This window comes from Lepus europaeus, chromosome 2, assembly GCF_033115175.1.
Source record: "Lepus europaeus isolate LE1 chromosome 2, mLepTim1.pri, whole genome shotgun sequence".
In the NCBI taxonomy this organism is placed as follows: Eukaryota; Metazoa; Chordata; class Mammalia; order Lagomorpha; family Leporidae; genus Lepus; species Lepus europaeus.
In genome coordinates, this window is record NC_084828.1 from 140,369,368 (window position 1) to 140,395,730 (window position 26,363).

General features: G+C 37.9%; 1 protein-coding gene across 2 annotated transcripts in view; it reads right to left on the reverse strand.

The window, feature by feature from the left end:
* Window positions 1-26,363, reverse strand: part of RASA2 (RAS p21 protein activator 2) — a 138,215-nt gene that overhangs the window by 78,278 nt on the left and 33,574 nt on the right. For both annotated transcript variants that reach the window (XM_062213941.1, XM_062213934.1), the window contains exons 3-5: window positions 22,816-22,919; window positions 13,259-13,353; window positions 3,318-3,394 (exon numbers count right to left, since the gene is read on the reverse strand). In XM_062213941.1, the coding sequence (XP_062069925.1) occupies window positions 3,318-3,394; window positions 13,259-13,353; window positions 22,816-22,919 (276 nt within the window). The remainder of the gene's footprint in view (window positions 1-3,317; window positions 3,395-13,258; window positions 13,354-22,815; window positions 22,920-26,363) is intronic.

Here is a 26,363-nt window from a genome sequence, read left to right on the forward strand (position 1 = left end):
TGAACAACAGAGGGAAAAAAAAAAAACAAACAGGGGGGATGGTGCAAAGAACACAGCCTCAAGAGCCTGAGGGACCATAAGAAAAGATCTACCATTTATGCCATTGGAGCTCAGAAAAGAGAAGAAAAAGCAGGACCAATAAAGTGTTAGAAGAAAAATGGTTGAAATTTCCCTTAATCAGGCAAAAGACACAGAATATATTCAAGGGGGCAGCGCTGTGGCGTAGCGGGTAAAGCCACTGCCTGCAGTGCCAACATCCCATAGGGGCACTTGTTGGGAGTCCTGGCTGCTCCACTTCCAATCCAGCTCTCTGCTGTGTCCTGGGAAAGCAGCAGAAGATGGCCCAAGTCCTTGGGCCCTTGCACCTGTGTGGGAGACCTGGAAGGAACTCTGGCTCCTGGCTTCGGATGGGCGCAGCTCTGGCCGTTGCAGCCAGTTGGGGAGTGAATCAGTGGGTGGAAAACCTCTCTCTCTCTCTCTCTCTTTCTCTGTCTCTCCTCTCTCTGTATAGCTCTTTCAAATAAACAAATAACTATTTCTTTAAAAAATGAATATATTCAAGAAGCTGAATGAACTCTAAACAGAATAAAAAAATCTAAGAAATCTATTCCAAGGTACAAAATAGTCAAACTTAAACACATAAAAAAGTAAAAGTAAGGAAAAAAATTTTGATAGCAATCAAAGGAAACAATTTGAGGAACAAAGTATCAGAAGGAAGTGGTACATTTTTCAAGTACAGAAAATAAAAAATAACTGCCAGCTCAGAATTTTATATCTAATAGAAATACCTTTTAGAAATAAAGAGAAAATCAAGACATTTGGAGATGAAGGGAAACCAAAAGCATGTGTCATCAACAGATCTCCCCTAAGAGAAGGGGAAAAGAAATTCCCAATTCTCTAAGCATAATGACAGAAAGAACCTTGAAACATCAGGAAGAGAAACAGAACAGAGAAAGAGCGAAACTGTGGGTAAATACAATACGTTGACAGTGTTCTCTTAACATTTCAAAATTGTTAGATGACTGAAGCAAAAAATTTTAAGATTATTTGGTGTGGTTGTTAATGTATGTTAAAAAAACACTTAAGACAATGTTATAAATGGGGGAAGGGCAAAGAGAATTAAAAGAAGACAGATTTTCTACACTTTATTCTAACTGGCAAAACATCAATACCAGAAGACCACGATGAATTATGTGTAATATAATATCTAAAAGAACCACAAAAAAATGTGGATAAAGGGATACAATACAGCTAGAAAGACACTTAGATAAATCAAATGAAATTATAAAAAAAAAGTTCAATTAACCCACAGGAAAAACAAAAGGAAAAAGAAAAAAAAAGGCAGACATGAGGCTAACATATCAATAAAATATTCAGGGGCAGTATTGGCTGCTCCACTTCCTATCCAGCTCCCTGCTAATGCACCTGAAAAAACAGCAGAAGATGGCCTAGGTGCTTGGGCTCCTGCACCCATGTGGGAGACATGGATGGAGTTCCTGGCTCTGGCTTTGGCCTGGTCCAACCATTGCAGATATTTAAGGAGTGAACCAGCATGTAAAAGATATCTCTCTCTGTAACTCTGATTTTCAAATAAATACATATATCTGTTTTTAAAATTACATTGAAAGTAAATGGCAAAAAAATTCACCAAAATAAAAGATATCAGTGAAAATGATTTCTAAGAAGTAGACTCAACTATATTCTGTCTACAAAAAAGTATGTACAATTTGGATGGATTAATGGGAAAAACCCAATCTCAACAAGTCACATACTATAAGATTCCATTTACCTAATATTCTTGAAATGATAAAATTATAGACATGGAAACAGATTAAAGGCTGTGAAGGGTTAGGTATGATGGCGCAGATGAGTGGGTATAACTTTTATTTACTTTCCAGCATGAGGGAAACCTTTATGATCTTAGAATAATTCTTTACCTTGATTGTGGTGTTGATTACATAAATCTATACATGTAATTACAAGATATGTAACTATATACATATATAGTACCAATATAAATGTTCTGGTTTGGATCTTGTGCTATACTTACACAGTTTGTAACCACTGAGGGAAACTGAGTGAAGAGTACTGGGGGTTATTCCATACTTTCTTTGTAACTTCCTGTAAATCTATATTGTCTCAAAATAAAAAAGTCAAACTACTAGAGTTCAAATGCAGGCTCTACCAACTTCCTAAATCTATCTTTATATCAGTTTTCCCATCTGTAAAAAGAGATAACAGAAATCTACCAAGTTATGACAAGAAATAAGCAATACATAATAAACAGAATGAACTACTGATATAGGCAACGATATGGCTGAATCTTAAAAGTGCTATGCTAAGCAAAAGAAGCCAGACACAAAAGACTACATGAAATGTGACTATTTAAATGACATTTTAATAAAGGCAAAAACTATAAGGATAGTAATCAGATTATGGTGCCTGAAATGGGTAGGCAGAGGGGATTAAGTCCTATCTCTGAGGAGTACCTTTGATACAGTCTTGACATCTGAAATCATGCTAACAGTCTATATGTCAAAAAATAAAATTAACCCAACAAGAATGGGAGGGGATCTTAAACTGAATGCAAACAAACCAAAATAATCCAAATAACTGTATTACCATAACCAAACTGAATCAGGTAAGCGAGTAGCGGAGAGAGGCCTAATTCAAGTAACTTAACTAAATGTTCTAAAAAGAAAATTTTGAATTGTTTTTAATAGGTAAATTCAAATTGAAAAATATTTTTAAAAATAACTGGCCAAAATTCTTTAAAAATGTCATTAGCATGAAAGACAAAGTAAAGCTAAAAACTATATTGGATTATCAGAGATTAGAGACATGTCAACTAAACATGTGAGCTTAGACTGGATCCTTTTAAAAACAGTTTTCTTTTTTTTAATTTGAAAGGCTGAGAGATATAAAAGAGAGGAACAGAGAGAGAGAGAGAGATCTCCCATGGCTGGTTCACTCCCCAAATGCCTGCAACATCCAGGGCTGAAGCAGGCTGGAGCCAGGAGCCAGAAATGCAAACTGTGTCTTCCAGATAGGTTGCAGGGACCCAACTATCTGAGCTACCATGTGCCATGGAGCACATCAGCAGAAGGCTGGAAAGGAGAACAGAGCTGGGACTTGAACCCAAGTAATCTGATGGGATGCGGGTGTCTCAACCGGCAGCTTAACCCCCTGAACCAAATGCCTCATCCAGAATTTTTTTTTTCAAGTTTCAGAGGTATTTAAAATATGGAGTTAAGATTCAGAGAATATGAAATGGAGAATTATTTCTAGTTGACTTTGATTAAAAAATATATGCTTACTGTACAACAAGCTGCTGGCACACAGTTCCATTTTCTGTTATCAGTTCATTCAGTTTTAATTCAAGGTGAACTTTACCCTATAATGACAAAAAAAAGTTATAAACTGAGTAGTCTATATTTTACTGACAAAATATTAATTAAAGGTATTTGTTTTTTCAAATGGTATCCATAATATTTAATTTTCACTGATCACTAGCCCATGGCTTTTCCCACTCTGTGTTTGTTAAATGACTACTAATCAACAGTGTAGATCAAATTTCTGGAGATAAGAAAATAATCAAATGCTCATATCAAACATGGTATTCAAATTTAAGACTTTTAATCCCGGTTCAATAAATATTTGTGTATCTCAAATGTCACAGATCAGAAAGAAAGATGTTCCTGTTTTAGGAAAATTTAAAATAACATTTCAAAAAAGATATACCAGCAGTAAAGACAGAAGCAGTATTATTAAGTCACAGAAATCATATGATACAAAAGCAATAAAAATTAAGATTTATAAATACTTAATTTTATTAAACAAGAAAGATTTAAGGACTACCTACTACATTTTAAGAGGCACTATAGCAGTGGGTAGGAACCCACAGATGTCTAAGACATAGTCAATACAAGGTTACATTCTATTTGGGAAGGCAATAAACAAAAGATAATACATGGCCAAAAGCACTGATGGAAAGAAGGAACAATGTAAAGGAGTGCTTTCTAAAACAGTCATTCATATATTTTTTTAAAAGTTCAGTACTGTAAGTTTAAAGGAATTTAAACTATCAACTTCTCAAGAAACAAAAGCTTAAAAACAATATAACCTACAGCTTGATATTTCTACTCTGCCACTGGATAAGAGCAATTCTAAACTGGTTAGGAATCAGGGGTGGATTACCTCCACCCAGATGACAAGATAAATCCCCACAACACAAAGTGGCGATTTCAAGGGTATGATGTCTGAGTAATTTCATTACCCAGTCAATTCTCCTTTTTGGAATCCACCTTTCAGACACTTTTTCACAGAAACCTAACCTGAATCACTTTTCACTATTTATGGGGAGTTGTTACACAAAAATGAATGAGGTCCACTAGCTACAAAGTTCAAGGTTAGATGAGCAGTAAAAATTAATGGATATTAATATATAAAAGTCTGCATGAGAAATCCAAGCTCTAAAGCAATGAAGATGTCAACAATGGGAAAGTTAGCAGATAAACAGAGCTGAAACTAAATTAAGCAAATCTCCCACTAAAAATCTAAACACAAATATTTATAAAATAATTTACAATTTATAAATTAGGTCTTCTGTTATTCCTATTTTTTTAAACATTTATTTATTTATTTGAAAGAATTATACAGAGAAAGGAGAGGTGGGGGGGAGAGAGGGAGGGGGAGGGGGGGGGGGAGGGAGGTCTTCCATCAGATGGTTCACTCCCCCATTGGCCATTGGCTGGAGCTGCACGGATACAAAGCCAGGAGTCAGGAATTTCTTCCAGGTCTCCCACATGGATGCAGGGGCCCAAGCAGTTGGGCCATCTTCTACTGCCTTCCCAGGCCATAGCAAAGCGCTGGATCGGAAGTGGAGCAGCAGGTCTCGAACAGGCGCCCATATGGGATGCCGGCACTTCAGGCCAGGGCTTTAACCTGCTGCGCCACAGCGCCGGCCCCCGTTATTCCTATATTCAATACTTGTAACCCCTCCTATCCAATAGTGACCTTGAAGGGCAATGGTATATAATAATTTGTAGTATTACTCCACTAGGATTTTGCAGTGTTTCTTTTTTTTTTAAGATTTATTTATTATTTATTTGCAAGTCAGAATTACACAGAGAAAGGAGAGGCAGAGAGAGAGAGTCTTCTATCCACTGGTTCACTCCTCAATTGGCCACAACGGCTGGAGCTGTACTGATCCAAAGCCAGGATCCAGGAGCTTCTTCCAGGTCTCCCATGCGGGTGCAGGGGTCCAAGCACTTGGGCCATCTTCTACTGCTTTCCCAGGCCATAGCAGAGAGCTGGATTGGAAGTGGAGCATCCTGGTCTCAAACCGGTGCCCATATGGGATGCCAGCGCTTCAGGCCAGGGTATTAACCCACTGCGCTAAAGCGCTGGCCCCTGCAGCGTTTCTTTTTTTCCATTTTATTTTGAGACAGAGAGAAAGAGAGACAGATGGAAATATTCCATCTGCTGGTTTACTTCCCAAATGCCTACAATAGTAAAGGTTTGGTTAGGCTGAAGCCAGGAGCCTGGGATTTAATCTGGCTCTCCCATTTGGAGTGTAGGGACCCAAGAACTTGAGCCATCATTCACTACCTCCCAGGGTACACATTGGCTGGATGTTGGATCGGAAGAGGAGTAGCTGGGACTCAATCAGGCAGTCAGATATGGGATGTGGGTGTCCCAAGCTGTGACTTAACTACTGTCAAACACCCACCCACAACTAGAATTTTCAATCATGTTTTCTGTTATACCAGTATATATCTGTTACCTGGCTAGCAAAGAAGCCTTGACAAATACACAAACATCTGCACTTCAGAACAGTTTTACTATTTTAATATGCATTATTTTATGATAGAAACTATATGCTAACAAAGCACTTATCAACTCTCAGGAGACCTCTATTTCTAAAACAATGAAAAAATACTAAAAATAGAGTAGAAAAAGGTATAATCACTTTATTCACAATTAAAATCACAGTACTAATATCGACTCAAGCCTAGGAAATAAAAATATTAATGTGATTCTACCAGGAATCATTATCATTGAGTCAGAGCCTACCTAATATGTTCATTACTCCCACGGACTGGTAAATAGAACATTCCCTTGGTATTAGTCAACAGTAACATAATTGTGTATTAATGTGGTCAAGAAAAGAGTAAGTATGAAACAGGCAGACACAAGACACATACCATTAGGGTGAAACACTAAAATTAAAGGGCACTATGAGTTAAATTAAGAAAATTATTTTTACTCTGCCTCTTAAATAAATAAATCTGAAAAAAAAAAGAAAATTATTTTTAAACTATAAAATATCTCATTCTATGTTAACAGGGAAATACGTACATTATACTTACTAAAAGAAAGAAGTTACAAAGTAAAATATAAATTTTTAAAAAATAAAATATAAAATAAAATATAAATTTGTAATTTCCACAATATCATCTACTGATACACAGAAATTAGCTTTGGTTGGTAGGATTTCAGAAGATTTTCTTTTTTTTTTTTTTGGTTTTTTCTTTTCTTTTCTTTCTTTTTTTTTTTTTGACAGGCAGAGTGGACAGTGAGAGAAAGAGACAGAGAGAAAGGTCTTCCTTTTCCGTTGGTTCACCCTCCAGTGGCCACTGTGGCCGGTGCGCTGCAGCCGGCGCATCGCGCTGATCCGAAGCCAGGAGCCAGGTGCTTCTCCTGGTCTCCCATGCGGGTGCGGGGCCCAAACACTTGGGCCATCCTCCACTGCACTCCCTGGCCACAGCAGAGAGCTAGCCTGGAAGAGGGGCAACCGGAACAGAACCAGCGCCCCGACCAGGACTAGAACCCGGTGTGCCGGCGCCGCGAGGCGGAGGATTAGCCTATCAAGCCACAGTGTCGGCCGAAGATTTTCTTTTTTGCTCTAGATTTTCAAAGTTTCTATAATTGTACTATGTTGCTTTTAGGAAAATGAACAAAAATTTAAAATTATTTGAAGCTGTTTTTCAGTGTCAGAAACCCAAATCTGTGAACATTTAGAAAAATTATTCCTATTTTTCACATTGAAGTTTCATTTTACTTATGCCTATAATTTTATAGATTTGGGGTTATAGCAAAACAAGTGTTTTTATAGTTTTTTTTGTGTGTGTGTGTGTGTGGAGGGGACAGTTTTAATTCCAGCAAAATATGCTATTTTCTAAACTCCTTTGAGGCCAGAGAGAATGGCTAAGGATAGCTACAGGATACAGTTCTGACCAATGAAAAGGAAATATACGTTGCTGGTAGGATATCATAAATCTCCTCTGCAGAAGAAAAACAAAAAAATCCAGTCTCAAATTATCTTATATTTCCTATTTCAATGTCAAATAAACTATTAGAAATTACTAAACATTCCAGAAGATACAATGAAAAACTCAGGTGAAAAAATAATCAGGGCACCAATTTACAAGATACAAAGTGAAAAACTGAGCAGGTGACTGAAACCATTAAATAAATCAAATGAAAAACTTTGAAGTAATAATCAAAATGAAGATATACTTAACAGCAAAGTCGCCATAGCTGAAAAGAGGACTGGTGAAATGGGGGATATGTCAGTCAGTGGAAATATTCACAGTGGGGAGCTGGCATTGTGGCATAGTTGGCTAAGTTTCTGCCTGCAGTGTCAGCATCCCATATGGGTGCCCATTTGTGTCCCAGCTATTGCTCTTGCAATCTAGGTCCCTGCTATGGCCTGGGATGGAAGTAGAAGATGGCCCATGTGTCTGGGCCCCTGCACCCCCATGGAAGACCAGAAAGAATCTCCTGGCTCCCAGCTTCGGACTGGCCCAGCTCTGGCTGTTGCAGGCATCAGAGAAGTGAACCAGTGGATGGAAGACCTTTCTCTCTGTCTGTTCCTCTGTCTGTACCTATACCTCTCACATAAATAAATTTTAAAATCTATTAAAAAAATTCACAGTGAAGCACAGAAAGGGAAAGAACTTACATATGAGACATGGTAAAATGATCCATTATTCATGTAACTAGAGTGCCAGTAGAAAAATAAGGCAGGAAAAAAGGTAAGTGAAGAGATAATTGCCTAGAATTTTCCAAAGCTGATGAAAGACATTAAGCCACAGATTCAAACATTCCTAAGAACACATATAGTATAAAGAAAACCACATCTAGATACAGCATAGTAAAACTGCTGGAAACAGAAGATAAGATCTTAAAAACACCAAGAGAAAACAGAGTATTAACCACAAACAAGTAATGACAGGAATCTGACAAAGAACTAAAACAGGTTTGATCATAAACATGTAATGTTACTTGGTCCACATGAACTTTCCTATTTTTCAATTTTTTTATTTATTCATTTTATTTGAAAGACAGAGAGGAATACACAAAGATCTTCTATCTGCTGGTTCATTCCCGAAATGCCCACAGCAGCCAGGCCAGGAATCTGGAGCTAGATTCAGGCTGTGCACATGGTGAAAATGACTCAAGTTCTTGAGCCATCACCAGGGTTCATATTAGCAGGAAGCTGGTGTCAGTAGCAGAGGCTGGGACTAGAACCCAGACATTCCAACATAAGATGTGAACAACCCAAGCAACATCTTAGCTGCTGTACTTACTGCCTACCCGTTTTAGTTCTTTGTCTCATCAGACATACAAAAAGAACACAAGGGAATCTCATTACTAAAGGGTGTTTTTTTTTTTTTCTTTTCATTTTGCAAAGTGAATAGTTATTACAGTGAGAGGGAAAGCTTGAAAGAAAACATTAACTATTCACTTTGCAAAATAACAAAGAAAAAACATGACACAGTATACTCAGCACGGTGAGTATCTGAACAGGAAGAAAGAAATTACTGAGTCTAACTTCCCACTGTGACTCCTGTAGTATCTACTACTGCACTGAGCTAGGGTCTAGAGTTTAAAGATATAGTATATATTTTTCATTCACTATGGCACCACATGCAAGTCAACTATTTTATGTGATGGTTAACCAAAAAAAAAATTAATATTCATTTAGAGATATCAAAGTCTTTTCAAAAATAATTTTAATGTATATGTATTTTATCTAGGCTGTTAAGAACCTAACTCCCACTAAAGGTAACAGCTCCTCTGCAAGTACTTGAAAACTTTCTAGCTCATAATGGCCATAATAAAGCTCTTTTTTGTTTTTCTTTAAGATTTATTTATTTATTTGGAAGGCAGAGAGAGAGACAGAGACATCTTCCATCCACGGGTTCATCGCTCAAATAACAGCTACATCTGGGGTAGGGTCAGGCCAGAGCCATGATCCTGGAACTCTAGCCTAATCTTCAACAGGGGAAGCAAGAGCCCAAAACTTGGGCCATCTTTGGCTGCCTTCCCAAGTGCATCAGCAGCGAGCTGGATCAGAAGCAGAGCAACCTGGACTCATGGTGCACTCTGATAATGGAATGCCAGCATCTCAAGCAGTGGCTTAACCTGCAAGCCTCCACAGTGAAGTTATTACAAATTCCAAGAAACTCCCTAGAACTTTCCAATGCCCCCTCCCTTTTCCCTGAGCTTATCTGAGTAGGATTTTGTTCTCTTTACTCCAATACTATTTAAATGATCCTCCTAATCTTAATCTGTCCAAGATTTTTTCATTTATTATTTTTTAAAGGTTTATTTATTTGAAAATCAGAGTTACAGAGAGAAAGCAATATTCCACCCACTGGTTCACTCCTCAGATGAATGTAATAGCCAGGGCTGAGCCAGGCTGAAGCCAGGAGCAAGAAGCTTCATCCAGGTCTCCCTCATGGGTAGCAGGAGCCCAAATACTTGGGCTACCTGCTACTTTTCCCTGGCCATCAGCAAGGAGTTAGATAGGAAATGAAGCAGCCAGGACATAAACCGGCACACATGTGGCAGTTTTACCTACTATTCCACAACAATGGCCCCTGTCCAAGACTTTTTATGACTAACTGTACAGAACAGTGAAAGGAAGCAAAGAACTGTGGACAGGAATTTTATAATCAGACAGTTCTCTTTTGGAATCACAACTCCACTGGTGAGCAGTTCTGTGAGTTTGCAGAACTCATTTAACCTCTGAGAATCCCATTTATCTTATTTACAAAACAGAGGTAATACTATCTACCTCACGTATTAAAAAATAAATGGGACAATGTACATTCAAGTACTTAGTACTGTGCTTGATATTATGGTTTTAATTACTCAATGCAATTATTTGAGTCCCTACTGGACTCACTGTCTCATAGCTTTCACATACTGCCCTAACCAACTGCTCTTAATTTTTAAATTATTTTTATCAAATTTTATAAAATTTATATGTGGGGGGTATTTCATGCAACAATTGAGTTGCCCCTTGGGACACTAATATCTCATATCCAAGTGCACAGGGTAAGTCTGAGCTCTGCTTCCGATCCAGCTTCCTGATAGCATGCATCCTGGTAGGCAGCAGATGATAGCTCCAGTAGCTGGGTCCCTCCACTCATATGGGAGACTGGATTGAATTCTAGGCTCCTAGCTTTAGCCCGGCTAAGCCCTAGCTTTTGTAGGGATTTGGGGAGTAAACCAGTGGATGGAAGGTATTTCCTTTACTCTCTGCATTTTGAATAAAATAAATATATAAGCAGGTAAACAAAGTACTAACAAAGTCAGATTTATGTGAACCATGGGTTGCTTTTCTAGATGCACAAAGTTACTTTAGTATCACCAGACCAGTTTGAGGCCAGACAACAATATTCCCAATGGTGTTATATTAAACTAAAAAGTGATATGCATCCCTCTTCTCTTCCTTCTAAAATTTATTTTAAATAGTGGGGCAAATCTTAGAAAATACTACCATTTAAGACACAAGAGCTATAAAGGTTAATAAATCATGCTCATGAAAATAACTTCTAGCAAACTTTAAAATGACAACATTATACCTAATAGGTAAATGCTGCTTCCAGAATTCTCATGTTTCAAAGATCAGTTTTATATATACTATCAAATAAAAGTCTCTATCCCAGTGCAGTCTAATATGATCTCCAAGAACTGGCCGGCGCCATGGCTTAACAGGCTAATCCTCCACCTTGCGGCGCCGGCACACCAGGTTCTAATCCCGGTTGCCCCTCTTCCAGGCCAGCTCTCTGCTATGGCCCAGGAAGGCAGTGGAGGATGGCCCAAGTGCTTGGGCCCTGCACCTGCATGGGAGACCAGGAGAAGCACCTGGCTTCTGGCTTCGGATCAGTGAGATGCGCTGGCCGCAGCGGCCATTGGAGGGTGAACCAACGGCAAAAAGGAAGACCTTCCTCTCTGTCTCTCTCTCTCTCTCACTATCCAAACTGCCTGTCAAAATAAATAAATAAATAAAATAAAATAAAAAAGAATTACATTAAAATTATAATGTAGATTTCTGCTTTTGGAGAGCTAGCAAACTTAAATCCTTCAGCAAACTTACACTGGTTTCTAAGAATGCACTTAATAAATTATCTTAAAATAATCCTCAAATCTTATTTTAGACCAAATTTTTAAAGCCGTTGTTATCTCACCCTTTGTTAAAACTACTAAAAAGAAAAACTGGTACTTTAAAACTTTTCCATCTGTCTTCTGGTTAAGACATACTGGGGGGAAAGTAAGCCGACTGACTGATGGTAAACAGATATTTTACATACATATAACAATTAACAGCTTTCAACTTTACTCTTAAAGATACCTCACTTAATTCTTACAAGCATGTAAGACAAACATACTTTTATTCCCACTTAACAGAAATGAAATTTAAATTTAAATTCATTAATTAAATTCACACATAAAAAGTAGGACCTAAATTTTCTTACTTCTAATGTAAACTCTTTCCACTTCCTCACATAGCATCTCACCTGGAATGCTTACAATACTATGATCTAAATAACAATTCTCATCAGATATAAAGAAAAGAATATTAAAATGGGGTAGAGTGGATAAAACAGGAAAATGATGAGTTATATTTTGTTATTTAAGGAGAGATTTAGTGTACAAATTCTAATCTCAATAATTTCATCAGGGGCTGGTGCTGTGGCACAGTAGGTTAACGCCCTGGCCTGAAGCACCAGCATCCCATATAGCTGCTGGTTCTAGTCTCAGCTGCTCTACTTCCCATCCAGCTCTCTGCTATGGCCTGAGAAAGCAGTACAAGATGGCTCAAGTCCTTGGGCCCCTTGCACCCACGTGGAAGACCTGGAAGAAGCTCCTGGCTCTTGGCTTTGGATCGGTGTAGCTCCGGCCATTGCGGCCCATTGGGGAGTGTACCATTGGATGGAAGACCTCTATCTCTGTCTCTACCTCTCCCTGTAACTCTTTCAAATAAATAAAATAATAAATCTTTAAAAAAAAATCTCATCAGAGAATGCTTGAGAGGTTATAAGGAAATGGAGACACAGGCACTTTATTTGCAAATCATCTGTGGGTACATGTGCAGTGCTTTTTTCTTGTCTTAAATGTCTGAGTCACAGTGCAAATTATAACTTCTTAGATGAGACTCCTCTTTGCAGTTATGCCCTTGGGAAATAGATTCACAACCCTTAAAATACTTTGTAAATAAACAGGTTGACAAAAGACAGATTCTTTTATATATAGAAGACATAACAAGTCAAACCTCTCTGGAGAAATAGAAATTTCATCTATGTGGCCAAACATACATCTCTACTCACATACAGACACTATAAAAGGCCTCTTAACTTTGGCAAGCAGGAAGATTAATAAGGGTAATGATACCCTTTCAAATAAAAGAGGTGAACAACGGAAGGGTGGGTGGGAATGAAGGCTCTGCATGGTGGGATCAGGCACAGTTTGAATGAATAACATTTTCCCAAGGGCAGTTTAATAGAGCATGAACAGCGCATCCTGATCAGAATAAATAAAATTACAGACTTCAAGGGATTCTGAAGGTCAGAGTTAATAAAACATCTTTTCCCTTTAAGCTTTCTACCCTTTTAAAAAATTAATAATTTCCTACCAAGACTCAAACAGAAAAACTGAGGGAAGAAAAAGGAATGTTCTCCATAATACAATCCCCCTCAAACCTATGCATGCTGCATATGCACATACATCATTCTCAAATTCATATGGCAAAGCCATTTTCCTTCAACTCCATATTACCCAAAGGTTCATATTTCATGCTAGAATTTAAAACACAGTATAAAAATCCTATCTACATCAACTGGTGTAACTGGTATGCGTGCATGTATGTATGTATGTATTTTTACATATGCATGTACATGTTTTTTTTTACTCGTTTTCCATATGTGACAATGTCTAGCATTACTTACACCCTAATATTTACCTGAACCTCTGAATTAGAGTCAATAGGCTGTAGTGAAAACCAAGTTTCTTTGCCACTGTGGTTACACAAGTCTTCTTTTTTGATGGCTACTTTTCCTGTAGAAAATAAATAAAACAATATGAGAAAATATATTTTGTATACTCCTAAGTCTCATTAGTACTGTTATATGTACTTAGTGGAAGATATTTTAAAATAATTTATACCTAAATTTTTTAATTTAAAAAATCTCTTTATAAAGTAGTTTTCTATATTTTAAACATGAAAGTATATCATTTCACTTTACCCTTGGCAGATCTTTCTCTGGATCATTCTGAATCAGAGGATTAGACAAAAATTCAGTTGTATTTATAAGCAACTACACTTTTTAGTACTTATTCAGATTCATGCTTTTACCCAGAATCCATTCAGTACAAAAAGCTATGTACAATGGCAGTGGAACCAACTCTTCTCAATTCCTTAATACTATCAATAAATTCTATGTTCAGGTTAATTTTAAGCAGATGTATTTGCAATTAAGAATTTTAAATTCCAATTAAGAGAAAAGAGAATCATAAACCACCAACAAAATTGAAAAGAAATTTGGAGATCGATGATGAAAACAATTTCATTTTTAAAATCACTTATTAAAATAGCAAGCACTGTGTTGCTTCAGTGCATACAAAAACCAAGACAGTTCCCTAAAGAGTTTCTCTCTTAGGGAAAGATACAGTACAATGAACAAAGTAGTATGAGAGGAAGAAGCAGAAATGTTCTTACTATAATGTCTTGTTATACAAAGCATTTCCTTCCTCAATTCAATATTTAAGAAGTAGACACAGTTTTGCATATGACGATTATTTATTCCAAGATTCTACAAAAAAGCTTCAACAAAAGTTAAAAACAGATCACTTTCTTACACTTTGTCAAGTAAGAACCCTTTGACCTACTACATAACTTGGTTTTTTGGTTCAATATCCAGTATTTGAAAATTTTAAGAAAATGTAAAGAAACTTTGCCATGTTATGTCAACTTATATGTATTAAATGAAAAAGAAAAGAATGACATGAAAACTACTGTTAAAATTTTATTCTGAAATTAACTGGTGAAAATAGTTACACAACTCTATGAATATACTAAAAATCTGGGGCCTGCAATGTAGCACAGCAAGTTAAGCTCCCGCCTGCGACATCAGCATTCCATAGAAGCACCAGTTCAAATCCCAGCTGTATCACTTCCTATATAGCTCGCTGCTAATGTGCCTGGGAAAGCAGTGCAAGATGGCCCATGTACTTGGGTCCCTGCCACCCAAGTGGGAGGCTCAGATGGAGTTCCAGGATCCTGGTTTTAGACTGGTCTAAGCCTAGCGCAGCCATTTGGAGAGTGAACCTGTGGAAGGAAGGTGTCTCTCTTTCTTTGGAACTCTGCCTTTCAAATAAATAAAATAAATCTTTAAATATACTTATATATATATTTAAATATATAAACTATATATAAAAATCAATGTGTTATAAACATTAAGATGTTCTTTAAATTTTGAAATAATTTCAAACTTGGAGAAAGGTTTCAAGAACAGTACATAAAACTTCCATATTTTTTACCTGGATTGTTAATTGTTAATATTTACCACACTTCTCTTTTTCTAATGTATATGATGTTTTTTCTACACCACTGAAGAACAAGTTGCAAATATGACATATACTTTTTTTTTAAAGATTTATTTGTTTATTTGAAAAAGTTACACAGAGAGGAGAGGCAGAGAGAGAGATCTTCCATCCACTGGTTCACTCCCCAATTGGTCACAACGGCTGGAGCTGCGCCAATCCAAAACCAGGAGACAGGAGCCCCTTCCGGGTCTTCCATGCGGCTGCAGGGGCCCAGGGACTTGGGCCATCTTCTACTACTTTCCCAGGCCATAGTAGAGCGCTGGATCGGAAGTGGAGCAGTCGGGACTAGAACTGGTGCCCATATGGGATCCCAGCGCTTCAGGCCAGGGTGTTAACCCACTGCTCCACAGTGCTGGCCCCTCATAGCTCTTATTCTTAAGTTCCTTTAAAGGACTCAGTTTCTGATATGTAAAGATTTAGTCGTGTGAGGCTAGTTGGCCTAAAGAAGCAGGGAAAAGCACGTGGTACCAAGAAACTATTTGAAGTCATTTGGTAATATACCTACAACAGGTCCTACATTTTATTAGGCAATATGTCATGAAAAAATAATGGTATCATCCCTAGAAAATAAAACAGGGAAAAGCATGGCAGAAAGACAGAATGAAAGAGAAAGGTGAGGCCGACGCCATGGCTTAACAGGCTAATCCTCCGCTTTGCGGCGCCAGCACACCGGGTTCTAGTCCTGGTTGGGGCGCCAGATTCTATCCCGGCTGCCCCTCTTCCAGGCCAGCTCTCTGCTATGGCCCGGGAAGGCAGTGGAGGATGGCCCAAGTGCTTGGGCCCTGTACCCGCATGGGAGACCAGGAGAAGCACCTGGCTTCTAGCTTCGGATCAGTGAGATGCGCCGGCCGCGGCGGCCATTGGAGGGTGAACCAACAGCAAAAAGGAAGACCTTTCTCTCTGTCTCTCTCTCTCTCACTATCCACTCTGCCTGTCAAATAAATAAATAAATAAAATAAAATAAAAAAAGAAAGAGAAAGGTGATAGAGTGAATGGAGCCAGTATAAGGAAGGGAAAAGGGTGGAACAAATTTCTGAAATACAAGTTAAGTCCAAGAAAAAAGAAAACAATCATTTTGATAAACTTAAACTGGAAATCATTAAGTGTAAGATATATACAATCTGATACAGTGGAAAGACCAATGAACTGAAAGTCAGCGCTTAATGAAAATATACCAGGTGGTAGACATTAATATGTATTTTTTTGCTTAATCATCGTAACAGTCTTGGAGGTAAAGGGTCTAATCACAATTTTACAAACGTGAAAAGCTGAGCAATATTTAAAAACCTGCTAACCAACAAGTACTAAAGCCATATTTCACAATCAACGTATGCCTTTCCATGTACCTTCCAACACAAACACTAACTCTGTAGCCTAGTGTAATCTTGGGTTCATTATTTGAACTTTCTACAGCTGATATACCTCCTCTGCATTAAAGATAACTTTTGGTTCTAATGATCTTAAACACTTATTTTGTGGGGCTGGTGCTGTGGTACAGCAGGTTAAGCTGACACTTGTGATGCCAGCATCACATACTGGAATACCAGTTCTAGTCTCAGCTACTCCATTTTCAAGCCAGCTCCCTGTTAATGTGCCTGGGAAGGCAATGGAAGATGGCTCAAGCACTTGGGTCCATACCATCTATAAGGGAGACCAGATGGAGTTCCTGGCTCCCAGCTTCTTCCAGGCTCAGACCTGGCTATTATGGCCATTTGGAGAGTAAACCAACAGACGGAAGAGCTCTTTCTGTCTCTTCCTCTCTGACACTCTGCCTTTCAAATAAATAAATCTTAAAAAACAAAAATCAAGATTGTTTTAGGTCAATGTTTACTATTATAAACAAAGTTAACTCACTATTTCGTTAGCCAGTAAATCACTAACCTCAACCAAAAAAATCACCCAAGAACAAACTTCCCAACAAATCATTTGAAGGTATTATTTCATTTCCTCACTGTCCTGACAGGCTCAGAGACAGAAGGAATTCAAAACCAAACATACATACACCAAATGCTGTATTAGTTCCTTAAAATCAGACAAGGAGAGGAAACACAGAAACCATTTATGTTATCTCTAGATGTTCTTAGTTTTCCAGCATCACTTTTAAGCAGCATTTTCTTGCCATCAATAATACTGTGTTGTCCTCGGGCTCCATTTTTAGATAGAATGTATTTTAGAAATTTCAGTCTTAAACAGATCACCAATGGACAAAATCTTGATAGTCCTATTCCTACTTGGGCACTAGTAGAAATGGAGTGACACCAATGTGACCCTATACAAGGCAAAACAGGACCAGGAGACTAAACAAATTCTGGCAGATACTCAACAGCAATTCAAAACCAATGGCAGGCTGGTGCCGCGGTTCACTAGGCTAATCCTCTGCCTGTGGTGCCGGTACCCCGGGTTCTAGTCCCGGTTGGGGTGCCGGATTCTATCCCGGTTGCCTCTCTTCCAGTCCAACTCTCTGCTGTGGCCCAGGAAGGCAGTGGAGGATGGCCCAAGTGCTTGGGCCCTGCACTCGCATGGGAGATCAGGAGGAAGCGCCTAGCTCCTGGCTTCAGATTGGCGCAGTGTGCCAGCCGCAGCCCGAGGGCCGTAGCTGCCGTTTTGGGGGGGGGGGGGGGAGTGAACCAACAGAAGGAAGACCTTTCTCTCTGTCTCTCTCTCACTAACTCTGCCTGTCAAAAAAAAAAAAAAAGGCAGCATGTAGTAGCTTAGGGTAACAGGGTTTAAGTGGTAGAAAGATACATTCATTGCCTCGAAAAAACCATGCTTCCTGTACCTTTGCCATTGTGTGGTCCCCTCCAGCACTATCTCTGGGGTTGACTTGTTTTTGCCGTGATATGAGCACCTGTTATGCAGGACAAGAACCTGACCTCTTAGAACCCTGAGATCATGTGGAGGGCAGGGTCCAGAAAATAACTAGTATCAACCATAGTACATAAATCAGACCATCCAGTTCCAATCAGTCTCCCAAATAACAGCTTATTAGTGACTTCAGGTGAGACCAACGGAAGAATCATCCAGCTGAGCCCAGCATAAAACGACAACCCACAGACTTGTAAGTTAATCTACGGTTGCTATATTAAGCCATGAAATATTAGAGTGGTTTGTTATGAAGAGATAACTAGTTATAGTCTCTGTGCAAACAGACATCAAAAGAGTAGTCATAGGTAATACCTGAACAGTTGATGACCCTTAAAGGCTAAATTGTAACAAATTATAATTCAAAGAGTTGGAAGACCTTAGCTATCTGGAATCTAGCCTTATGTTACAGATGAGCCAGGCCTAAGAAAGTCAAGTCACACTGAGAACAATAAAGATATGACTGAAATTCGGGTCTCTTAGTTTATCCTAGTGAAAAGCTTTTATCTCCGTAGAATTCTGAAGCAAGGGAAAAGAAAAAAAAAGTCATTGAAGGCTACTAGCTCATAGTTCACTTGTCTAAACTCTAGATTCCTTGAAATATAAATTAAGTAGAATATACACATTAGGAGTTACAGTATTTATATTTTAATTTCAGTATTATTAGAATACTTATTGGAAATGGAAATATATACCTAAATTTATCTCTTTTTCTTCCTTTTACAGAAAAGACAATCCTATACCTTAGGAAAATATATTACACAGTAAGGATGCCTTAACTTTACAGTTTCCTATCTTTCAGCAGTATGGACCTTGGTCTCAAGATTTTTATTAATTCATAATTCAGTTTTTATACTAACTACTTATATATAGATACCTAATATGAAAAATTACGCTCCTTATTGATAATTTTGGGGAAAGAGATTTGGATAGGGCAGTAGGAAAAGTAAATTTCGCATTATCTATAATGCCATAGTTTAATATTTTTTACAGAAAGATATCCATATATTTATATAATTGAAAACAAAAATAAACTCTTAAAGCTACAGTCAATTAGTGCACATACTCAGACTTTAAGTTTAAAAGATAGTTCTCCACAACGAGGTTTCACCTCACCCCAGTCAGAATGGCTCTTCTACAGAAATCAACAATAAATGCTGGCAAGAATGCGGGGACAAAGGTATCCTATACCACTGTTGGTAAGAATGTAAACTGGTACAGCCATCGTGGAAAACAGTATACAGATACCTCAGAAATCTGGAAATAGATCTACCATATGACCCAGTAATCCCACTCTTAGAAATTTACACAAAAAATTAAATCAGCAGATAAAGGGGTTATCTGTACCCCCATGTTCACCACAGCTCAATTCACAATAGCTAAGATAAGCCAGATGTCCATCAACTGATGTACTGGATAAAGAAATTATGATATAGATATATATATATATACACATATATATACACACTATAGAATACTACTCAGCAGTTAAAAAAAAAAAATCATGTCTTTTGCAACAAAATGGATGTAACCAGAAACCATTAAACTTAAAGAAATAAGCCAGTCCCAGAAAGAGACACACCACATGTTTTCCCTGATCTATTGTAACTAATAGAGTACTTAAAATGTAATGTTTTGGAGTGAAATTGACATTTTGAGATTTGATGATCATTTACAGCCCTTGTCTCTACTGTTAAGGAACAGAGAACTTTTTACTTAGTGTGGGGTTAATCTTATGATTATAAAGTAAACTGAAAATAGTTCTTTGTAAAAATTAAGAGTGGGAATAGGAGAGGGAGGAAGGAGGGTGGGAGTATGGGTGGGAGGAGGGTAGGGTGGGAAGTATAACTATGTTCCTAAATCTGTATATATGAAATACACAAAATCTGTATACCTTAAATAAAATTTTTTTAAAAGGCCAGTGCTATGGCATAGTGGGTAAAGCCTGCAGTGCTGGCATCCCATATGGGGGCCGGTTCAAATCCCAGCTGCTCCACTTCCAATCCAGCTCCCTGCTAATGCACCTGGGAAAGCAGCAAAAGTTGGCCCAAGTTCTTGGGGCCCTGCACCCACATGGCAGACCTGGAAGAAGTTCCTGGCTCCTGGCTTTGGATCAGCTCAGCTCTGGCTATAGTGGCCTTTTGGGGAGTAAACTAGTGAGTAGAATACCTCTCTCTCTCTCCACCTCTGCCTCTCTGTAACTTTGTCTTTCAAATAAAAATAAGTCAATCTTTTAAAAAAATTAAAAAACAATTTTTAAAAGATGGTTTAATCAACTCTAGCTCTAATTTCACTTCCAGAAATGTTTTCTCACTGGTAAATACTCCAATGGGAAACTCAAAATTAAAGGAATTCAATTTCCAATAGCTCAAAATTTAAAACTAAAACAACCCTTCTGAGTTAATGACAAAAGAAAATTTTAAAAATGTTAAAAATTTATGAGTAGGAGCAGGCATATGGCCTAGTGGTTGGTTAAGAAGCCAGTTAAGGGGCATTAAACCACTGTTTGGGATGCCTAGATCCCGTATCAAAGCACCTAGAACTGAATCCCGCCTTCACTTCCGATTCAGCATTCCTGCACACCCTGGGAAGCAGAGATAATGGCTCAAGTATTTGGGTCCCTACCATCCACAATAGAGATCTGGATGGAATTCCTGGCTCTGGCCTGGTCCAACACTGATTGTTGGGAGTTTTTGGGGAGTAAATCAGTGGTTGGAAGAGCGTGCGTTCTCTCTTTCTCAGGCTCTGCCTTTCAAATAAATAAAAATAAATAAATACTTAAGTTAACCCCCCAAAAAGCCAGTTATGTCTCCATGCTACATCAGAGTACCTGGGTTTGATTCTTAGCTTCAGCTTCTTATTTGCTACAAATAAATTACTCTGCATAACAAATGGTACACTTTTTAGAACTCACCAGAAAGTGGGCTATTTTAGATGGATAACACTAACACACACTCCGCATTAGTGACTACTCAAGTAACCAGGTTCCTGCTATCCATGTGAGAGATCAGGACTGAGTTCCCAGCTCCCAGCCCAGCCTAGGGTCACTGCAGGCATTCGGGGAGTAAACCAGAAGATAGGAGTGCTCTCTTGCTATTTCTCCCTCTCCTCGTTCCCTCATTTAGGAAAAAAGAAAAAAGATCTACAAAAATTTATGCAGAAGGAAAAAAAATGCCAAAAATTAGGAAACAAATGTTCATCAACAAGGTAGTGGTTATCATACATTTTGTACAAAAGATTTTATATATTATATGGCAAGTATTTTTGAAAAACACGTGATACAAGAAAAGGATACTAATATAGTAAGCGAAAAAGGAAAAAATGGAACAGTAAAGTGTGATAAGTGCATGGGATAAAGAATGGGAAGAAATATACCAAGTTATAAACTGTAGTTGTTCTTGTGCAGTGTGACTAGTAATCACTAGAACACATGATAGTTTTATAATTAAGGAAAAAATCCTCAATTTTAAAATGTTATTTGATTTACTTTAAAATAATTTTGGCAAATTTCAAAAATAATGTTTGTCAGAAAATGAAGAAACCAGATTACAGAGATTTGAAGGAAATAAGTAGCAAGCAGCAAATGGATATACAACATTTGTTAAGCAGTTTGACAATAAAGGAAGAGAAACATGAGTAAAGAGGAAAAGGTCAGATAAAGCTTCAGCAAGTTTCAAATCAGAAAGAAGAGAGAGAAAAATGAAGGACACTAAAAAGAGGATAACATGCTTTAACTAACCTTCTACCTGTCACTAAACTACAAAGATGGTAATGCAATAACATGAATGTGACACATGAGATTAGTTAGTTTTACTCTAGTCCATGCCTACAGATCATATCCCAGTCTCAGACAATTATTAAGAAATACATCTATTGGTCACTAATACAGTCAAGGCAAAAATGTATAACCGGATCAAAATAAATTATTACTTCTATAAGAAAAACCTCAAAAATATATGGTCTTTGAAGGAATCAACACTGCAATCTCTATATAAAACTACTGCCAACACTGTGGTGTGCCAGGTAAGGACACCACCTACAGTGCCTGCATCCCATATGGGCGCCGTTTAGAGTCCGGACTGCTCCACTTCCTATTCAGCTCTCTGCTATGGCATGGGAAGGCCGTAGAAAATGGCCCAAGCTCTTGGGCTGCTACACCTGTGTGGGAGACCCAGAGGAACTCCTGGCTCCTGGCTTCAGATCAGCACAGCTCCGGCCGTTGCAGCCAGTTGGAGAGTGAACCAGCAGATGGAAGACCTCTCTCTTGCTCTGCCTCTCCTTCTCTCTCTGTGTAACTCTTTCAAGTAAAATAAATAAATCTTAAAAAAAAAAAAAACTACTACTTGAACTATTCAATAAGTGCTTACTGAACATTTGCTAAATATAAGGCACTCTGAGATATAATCGCTACCGCTCAAAATACATTTATATAGAGAACCCAGATTTTAAACAATAAACTAATGAACAAGCATAAATGAGAACTATGGAAAGGAAGCCATCAGGTAGCATAGTAACATATGACACAGTGAGTAAGGGCTCAGCAAGGGTCTCTTTGAGAAGTGTCATCTAAGCTGAACATAAAAACTGAAAGTCAAATCCACATGGTGGGCATTTGGTCTAGTGGTTAAGAAGTTAGTGAAGATCACACACTCCACATCTGTGTACCTGTGTTCAATGCTCAACTCTGGCCTCTGCCTCTAGCTGCCTGCTAACGCAGACGCTGGGAGGCAGGTGTGATGGGCTCAAGTAATTATGTCCCTGCCACCTATATGTGAAATCTGGATTAAGTTTCCAGCTCCTGATCGCGGTCTAGCCCTGGCTGTTATGAGCATCTAGGGAGTCAAGCAGCAAATGGAATCTTTCCTTCTATGTATCTGTCTCCCAAATAAATAAATTTTTAGAAAATCAAATTCACAACTGAACATGATATCTAGAGAAAATGGTTATAAATGTTGAGCACATATTTTTATGCAGTTTATTTAATATTTTATAAAGAAACAATAAATATTAATATCAAGGCTGTGATAAAAGATAATTATGAATGGCACATACCTATACGAAGATCTCTTTGTAAAACATTTTTATCATAAACATAGAATGACAAATACTGGAAAGTTCTTGGAATCTCAAAGTAAAATTCTTCACTGAAAAATGGGCTAGAGAGAAAAGAGAGGAAGCTCATTATTTTATAATATCAAATAAATAACTGACTAGTATCACTATCAGTAATTGTACTGTTAATACTACTTTAAATAAAATCAGTGAAATTACACACTAAAAACTCTACAGAAAAGAAATCACTCTCAATGCTAACTTTCAATGATACACCCTATAAAAGCAGGCTGAACTGACAGGATTTCAGTTGCCAGGATGAGTTTGGAACAGAAAGTTTTTCCAAAGTTCTGTGGACAGAGGACACAGTAATTGCCTGGGATCAATGTTCACTGAAAGTGACATAAAGAGGAGCTGATGACAAGGTCATTCACTTCATCATCTTAGAAATATGTAAAGCTATATGAATCACAATAATACATAGCACCTAAAATGAGTAATGTTACATAAAATGTTACTTTAAAAATACATTTTAAAAATTGAAACAGGTTATTTTATAATCAATCTTACTGAGGTATACACTGCATAGAATTACATCCCATTTAGGGTTGATGACTTTTGAAAAAAAAGTTATACATCTGTATAACTTCCACCCCAATCAAAATACAGAACACTGCTATCTTCCCCAAAGTTCCCGCATGCCTCTCTGCAGTCACTCCACCACACCTGCCACAGACAACCAGCAATCTGATTTCTAGCACTATACATCTTTTCTAGAATCTCATATAAATGAGTGATTGTATGTACTCCTGTATCCAGCTTTTTCCACTAACATTAATGTCTGCAGGATTTTTCCCATGTTATTGCATATATAGTAGTTTACTTATATATAGTAGTTTACTACAGCACAATATTCTATAATCCATTCTCCTAGTGATGCCATTTGAATTGTTTCCAGTTTGGAAACTATTAAAAGTAAACATGCTATGAACATTTTTATACAAGGCTTTTCTTGGACATAAGCTTTCAACTCTTTGGGATAAGTAACTGAGAGGAGAATTACTGAGTTAAAGAGTAGATGAAATGTTTATAACTGCCAAACTGTTTTCCATGGTGGCTGACCATTTTACACTCCTACTAGCAATGTATGAGAAAATTACAGTTGTCCCAGATCTTGGTATTTGACAATCTTTAATTTTAGCTCTTCTGGGCCTGCGCTGTGGCAATAGCAGGTGGAGCCGCTGTCTGAGACGTCGGCATCCCATATGGGTGCCAGTTTGAGCCCCAGGTGTTCCACTTCTGATTCAGCTCCCTGGGAAAGCAGCTGAAGATGGCCCAAGGCCTTGGGTCCCTGAACCCACATGGGAGACCCAGAGGAAGCTCTTAGTTCCTGGCTTCAGCCTGGCCAAGCCCAAGGCTGTTGTGGCCATTTGGAGAATACCTCTCTTTGTCTTTCCCTCTCTCTCTAACTCTGGCTTTCAAATAAATTAATTAATTTTAATAAATTTTAGCTATTCTACTAAATGGAACATGATAAATTTATACATTTGTATAATCTCTACCCTAATCAATATAGAAAACATTTCTATCACCCCAGAAAGTTCCCTTCTGCCTCTGTAATCATCAATACCAAATTATCATAGTTGACCAGTGAGCAGATCTCTGTAATTACATATTATGTTCTCAAATCTATAGTAAGAGAAGCAGTTTTAAAGTGAATTTCCCTGCTAACAATGATGAGTATCTTTTCACGTGCTATTGGTTATTCACATACCACCTTCGTAGAATAACTGTCTTCTCCCCATTATTTTAAATGGCTGTCTGTCACCTTATTGAGTTATTTGGGATTTTGTTTTGTCTTGAAGTAAGTTCTAGATATAAATCCTTTGTCATAATATTTTTTCCCAGGTGTAGGTCATTATTTAATTTTCTTGGTGATCTCTTTTAAAGAACAGAGACTTCTAATTTTGATGAAATCTAATACCAATTTCCTTCTTTTAAAATTAGTGCTTTCTACATGCTAAGAAATCTTTGCCTACCCCTAAACTATAAAGAATTTCTCCTATGAGTAGCTTATTTTTATATGTTCATTTTAATAATGCTACTTTGATGTTTTGGAGAATATTCAAAAAGTTAAAGCAAAACACCTATCATGAAAAAACTACACAAAGATTTCCAAATTTTTTGCACTACAATAAACTTATCTTTTACTTTCATTTTCCATAAATTTTTGAGATGCCTTCATATTTAAATTCCTACATGAAGACATGACTCTCTGAAATGCCAGTGAACATCTCTTGTCAAGTATCTCTTTTCTGAGAATGAGTTTCATTTAAACAATGGTTCATTTAAAAGTGTTTCTAGGATGAAATATCTTTAGATGGCATTAGAAAAGCTAAAATGTTCCTTCAGAAGTCATTTCTGACCTTGTACAGAAAAGACTCAGCTTTTTAGTTGTTACAGTACCTGCTCAACTTCTGCGTATCTTTTACTTCAAATACAGCCAAAATAAACTTTTTAAAGTTGGTCTGTCAATGTAACTAGCATCTTCTAATTAGTGTTAACACAGAAATCAATGAAAAAAACTATTAGGCAGACATAAAATGTGTAGGTACTTCTCTCCTCTGTATCATTTTAGAAACAATTATGAAATGGAAAGTGTCCTTCATATACCACATATAAATATTAAAGTAAATTCTAAAACCAACTAAGAACATGAGAATTATTTAGTTGTATCACTGCAATCTCAACAACCTTATCTCTTCAACTGGGAGCTCACAGCTTTATTTTATAAATTAATCGCTCGATCCATTTGAAGAAAACTCTAAAAAAGTTGACAAGAAGGGGCTGGCACTGGGTCGTAGTGGATAAAGCCACCACCTGCAATGCTGGCATCCCATATATGGATAGCAGTTTGAGTCCCAGCTGCTCCATTTCCAATCCTGCTCCATGCTAACGCACCTGGGAAAGCAGTGGAAGATGGGCCAAGTCACTGGGCACCTGCACCCACATGGGAAACCTAGATGAAGCTCCTGGCTCTGGCCTGGTACAGCCCTGACAATTGTAGCCATCTGAGGAGTAAACCAGCAGATGGGAGATCTCTTGCTCTCGCTCTCTGTCTCTGCCTCTCCTCTGTAACTCTTTCAAATAAATAAATAAATCTTTAAAATGAAAAAAAAAAAAAAAAAACATTGACAAGAAGAAGCTGTGATTAGACTTGTATAGTTTTTTTTTTTTTTTTTGGCAGGAGCCAGGTGCTTCTCCTGGTCTCCCATGGGGTGCAGGGCCCAAGCACTTGGGCCATCCTCCACTGCACTCCCTGGCCACGCAGAGAGCTGGCCTGGAAGAGGGGCAACCGGGACAGGATCGGTGCCCCGACCGGGACTAGAACCCGGTGTGCCGGCGCCGCAAGGCTGAGGATTAGCCTAGTGAGCCGCGGCGCCGGCCTAGACTTGTATAGTTTTTAAAACAACTCTGTACTGGTTATCACTGACCTATTATCATGTGTATGACTCCTGAGAAAATTCCTGATGTGGTATGAGTAGTGT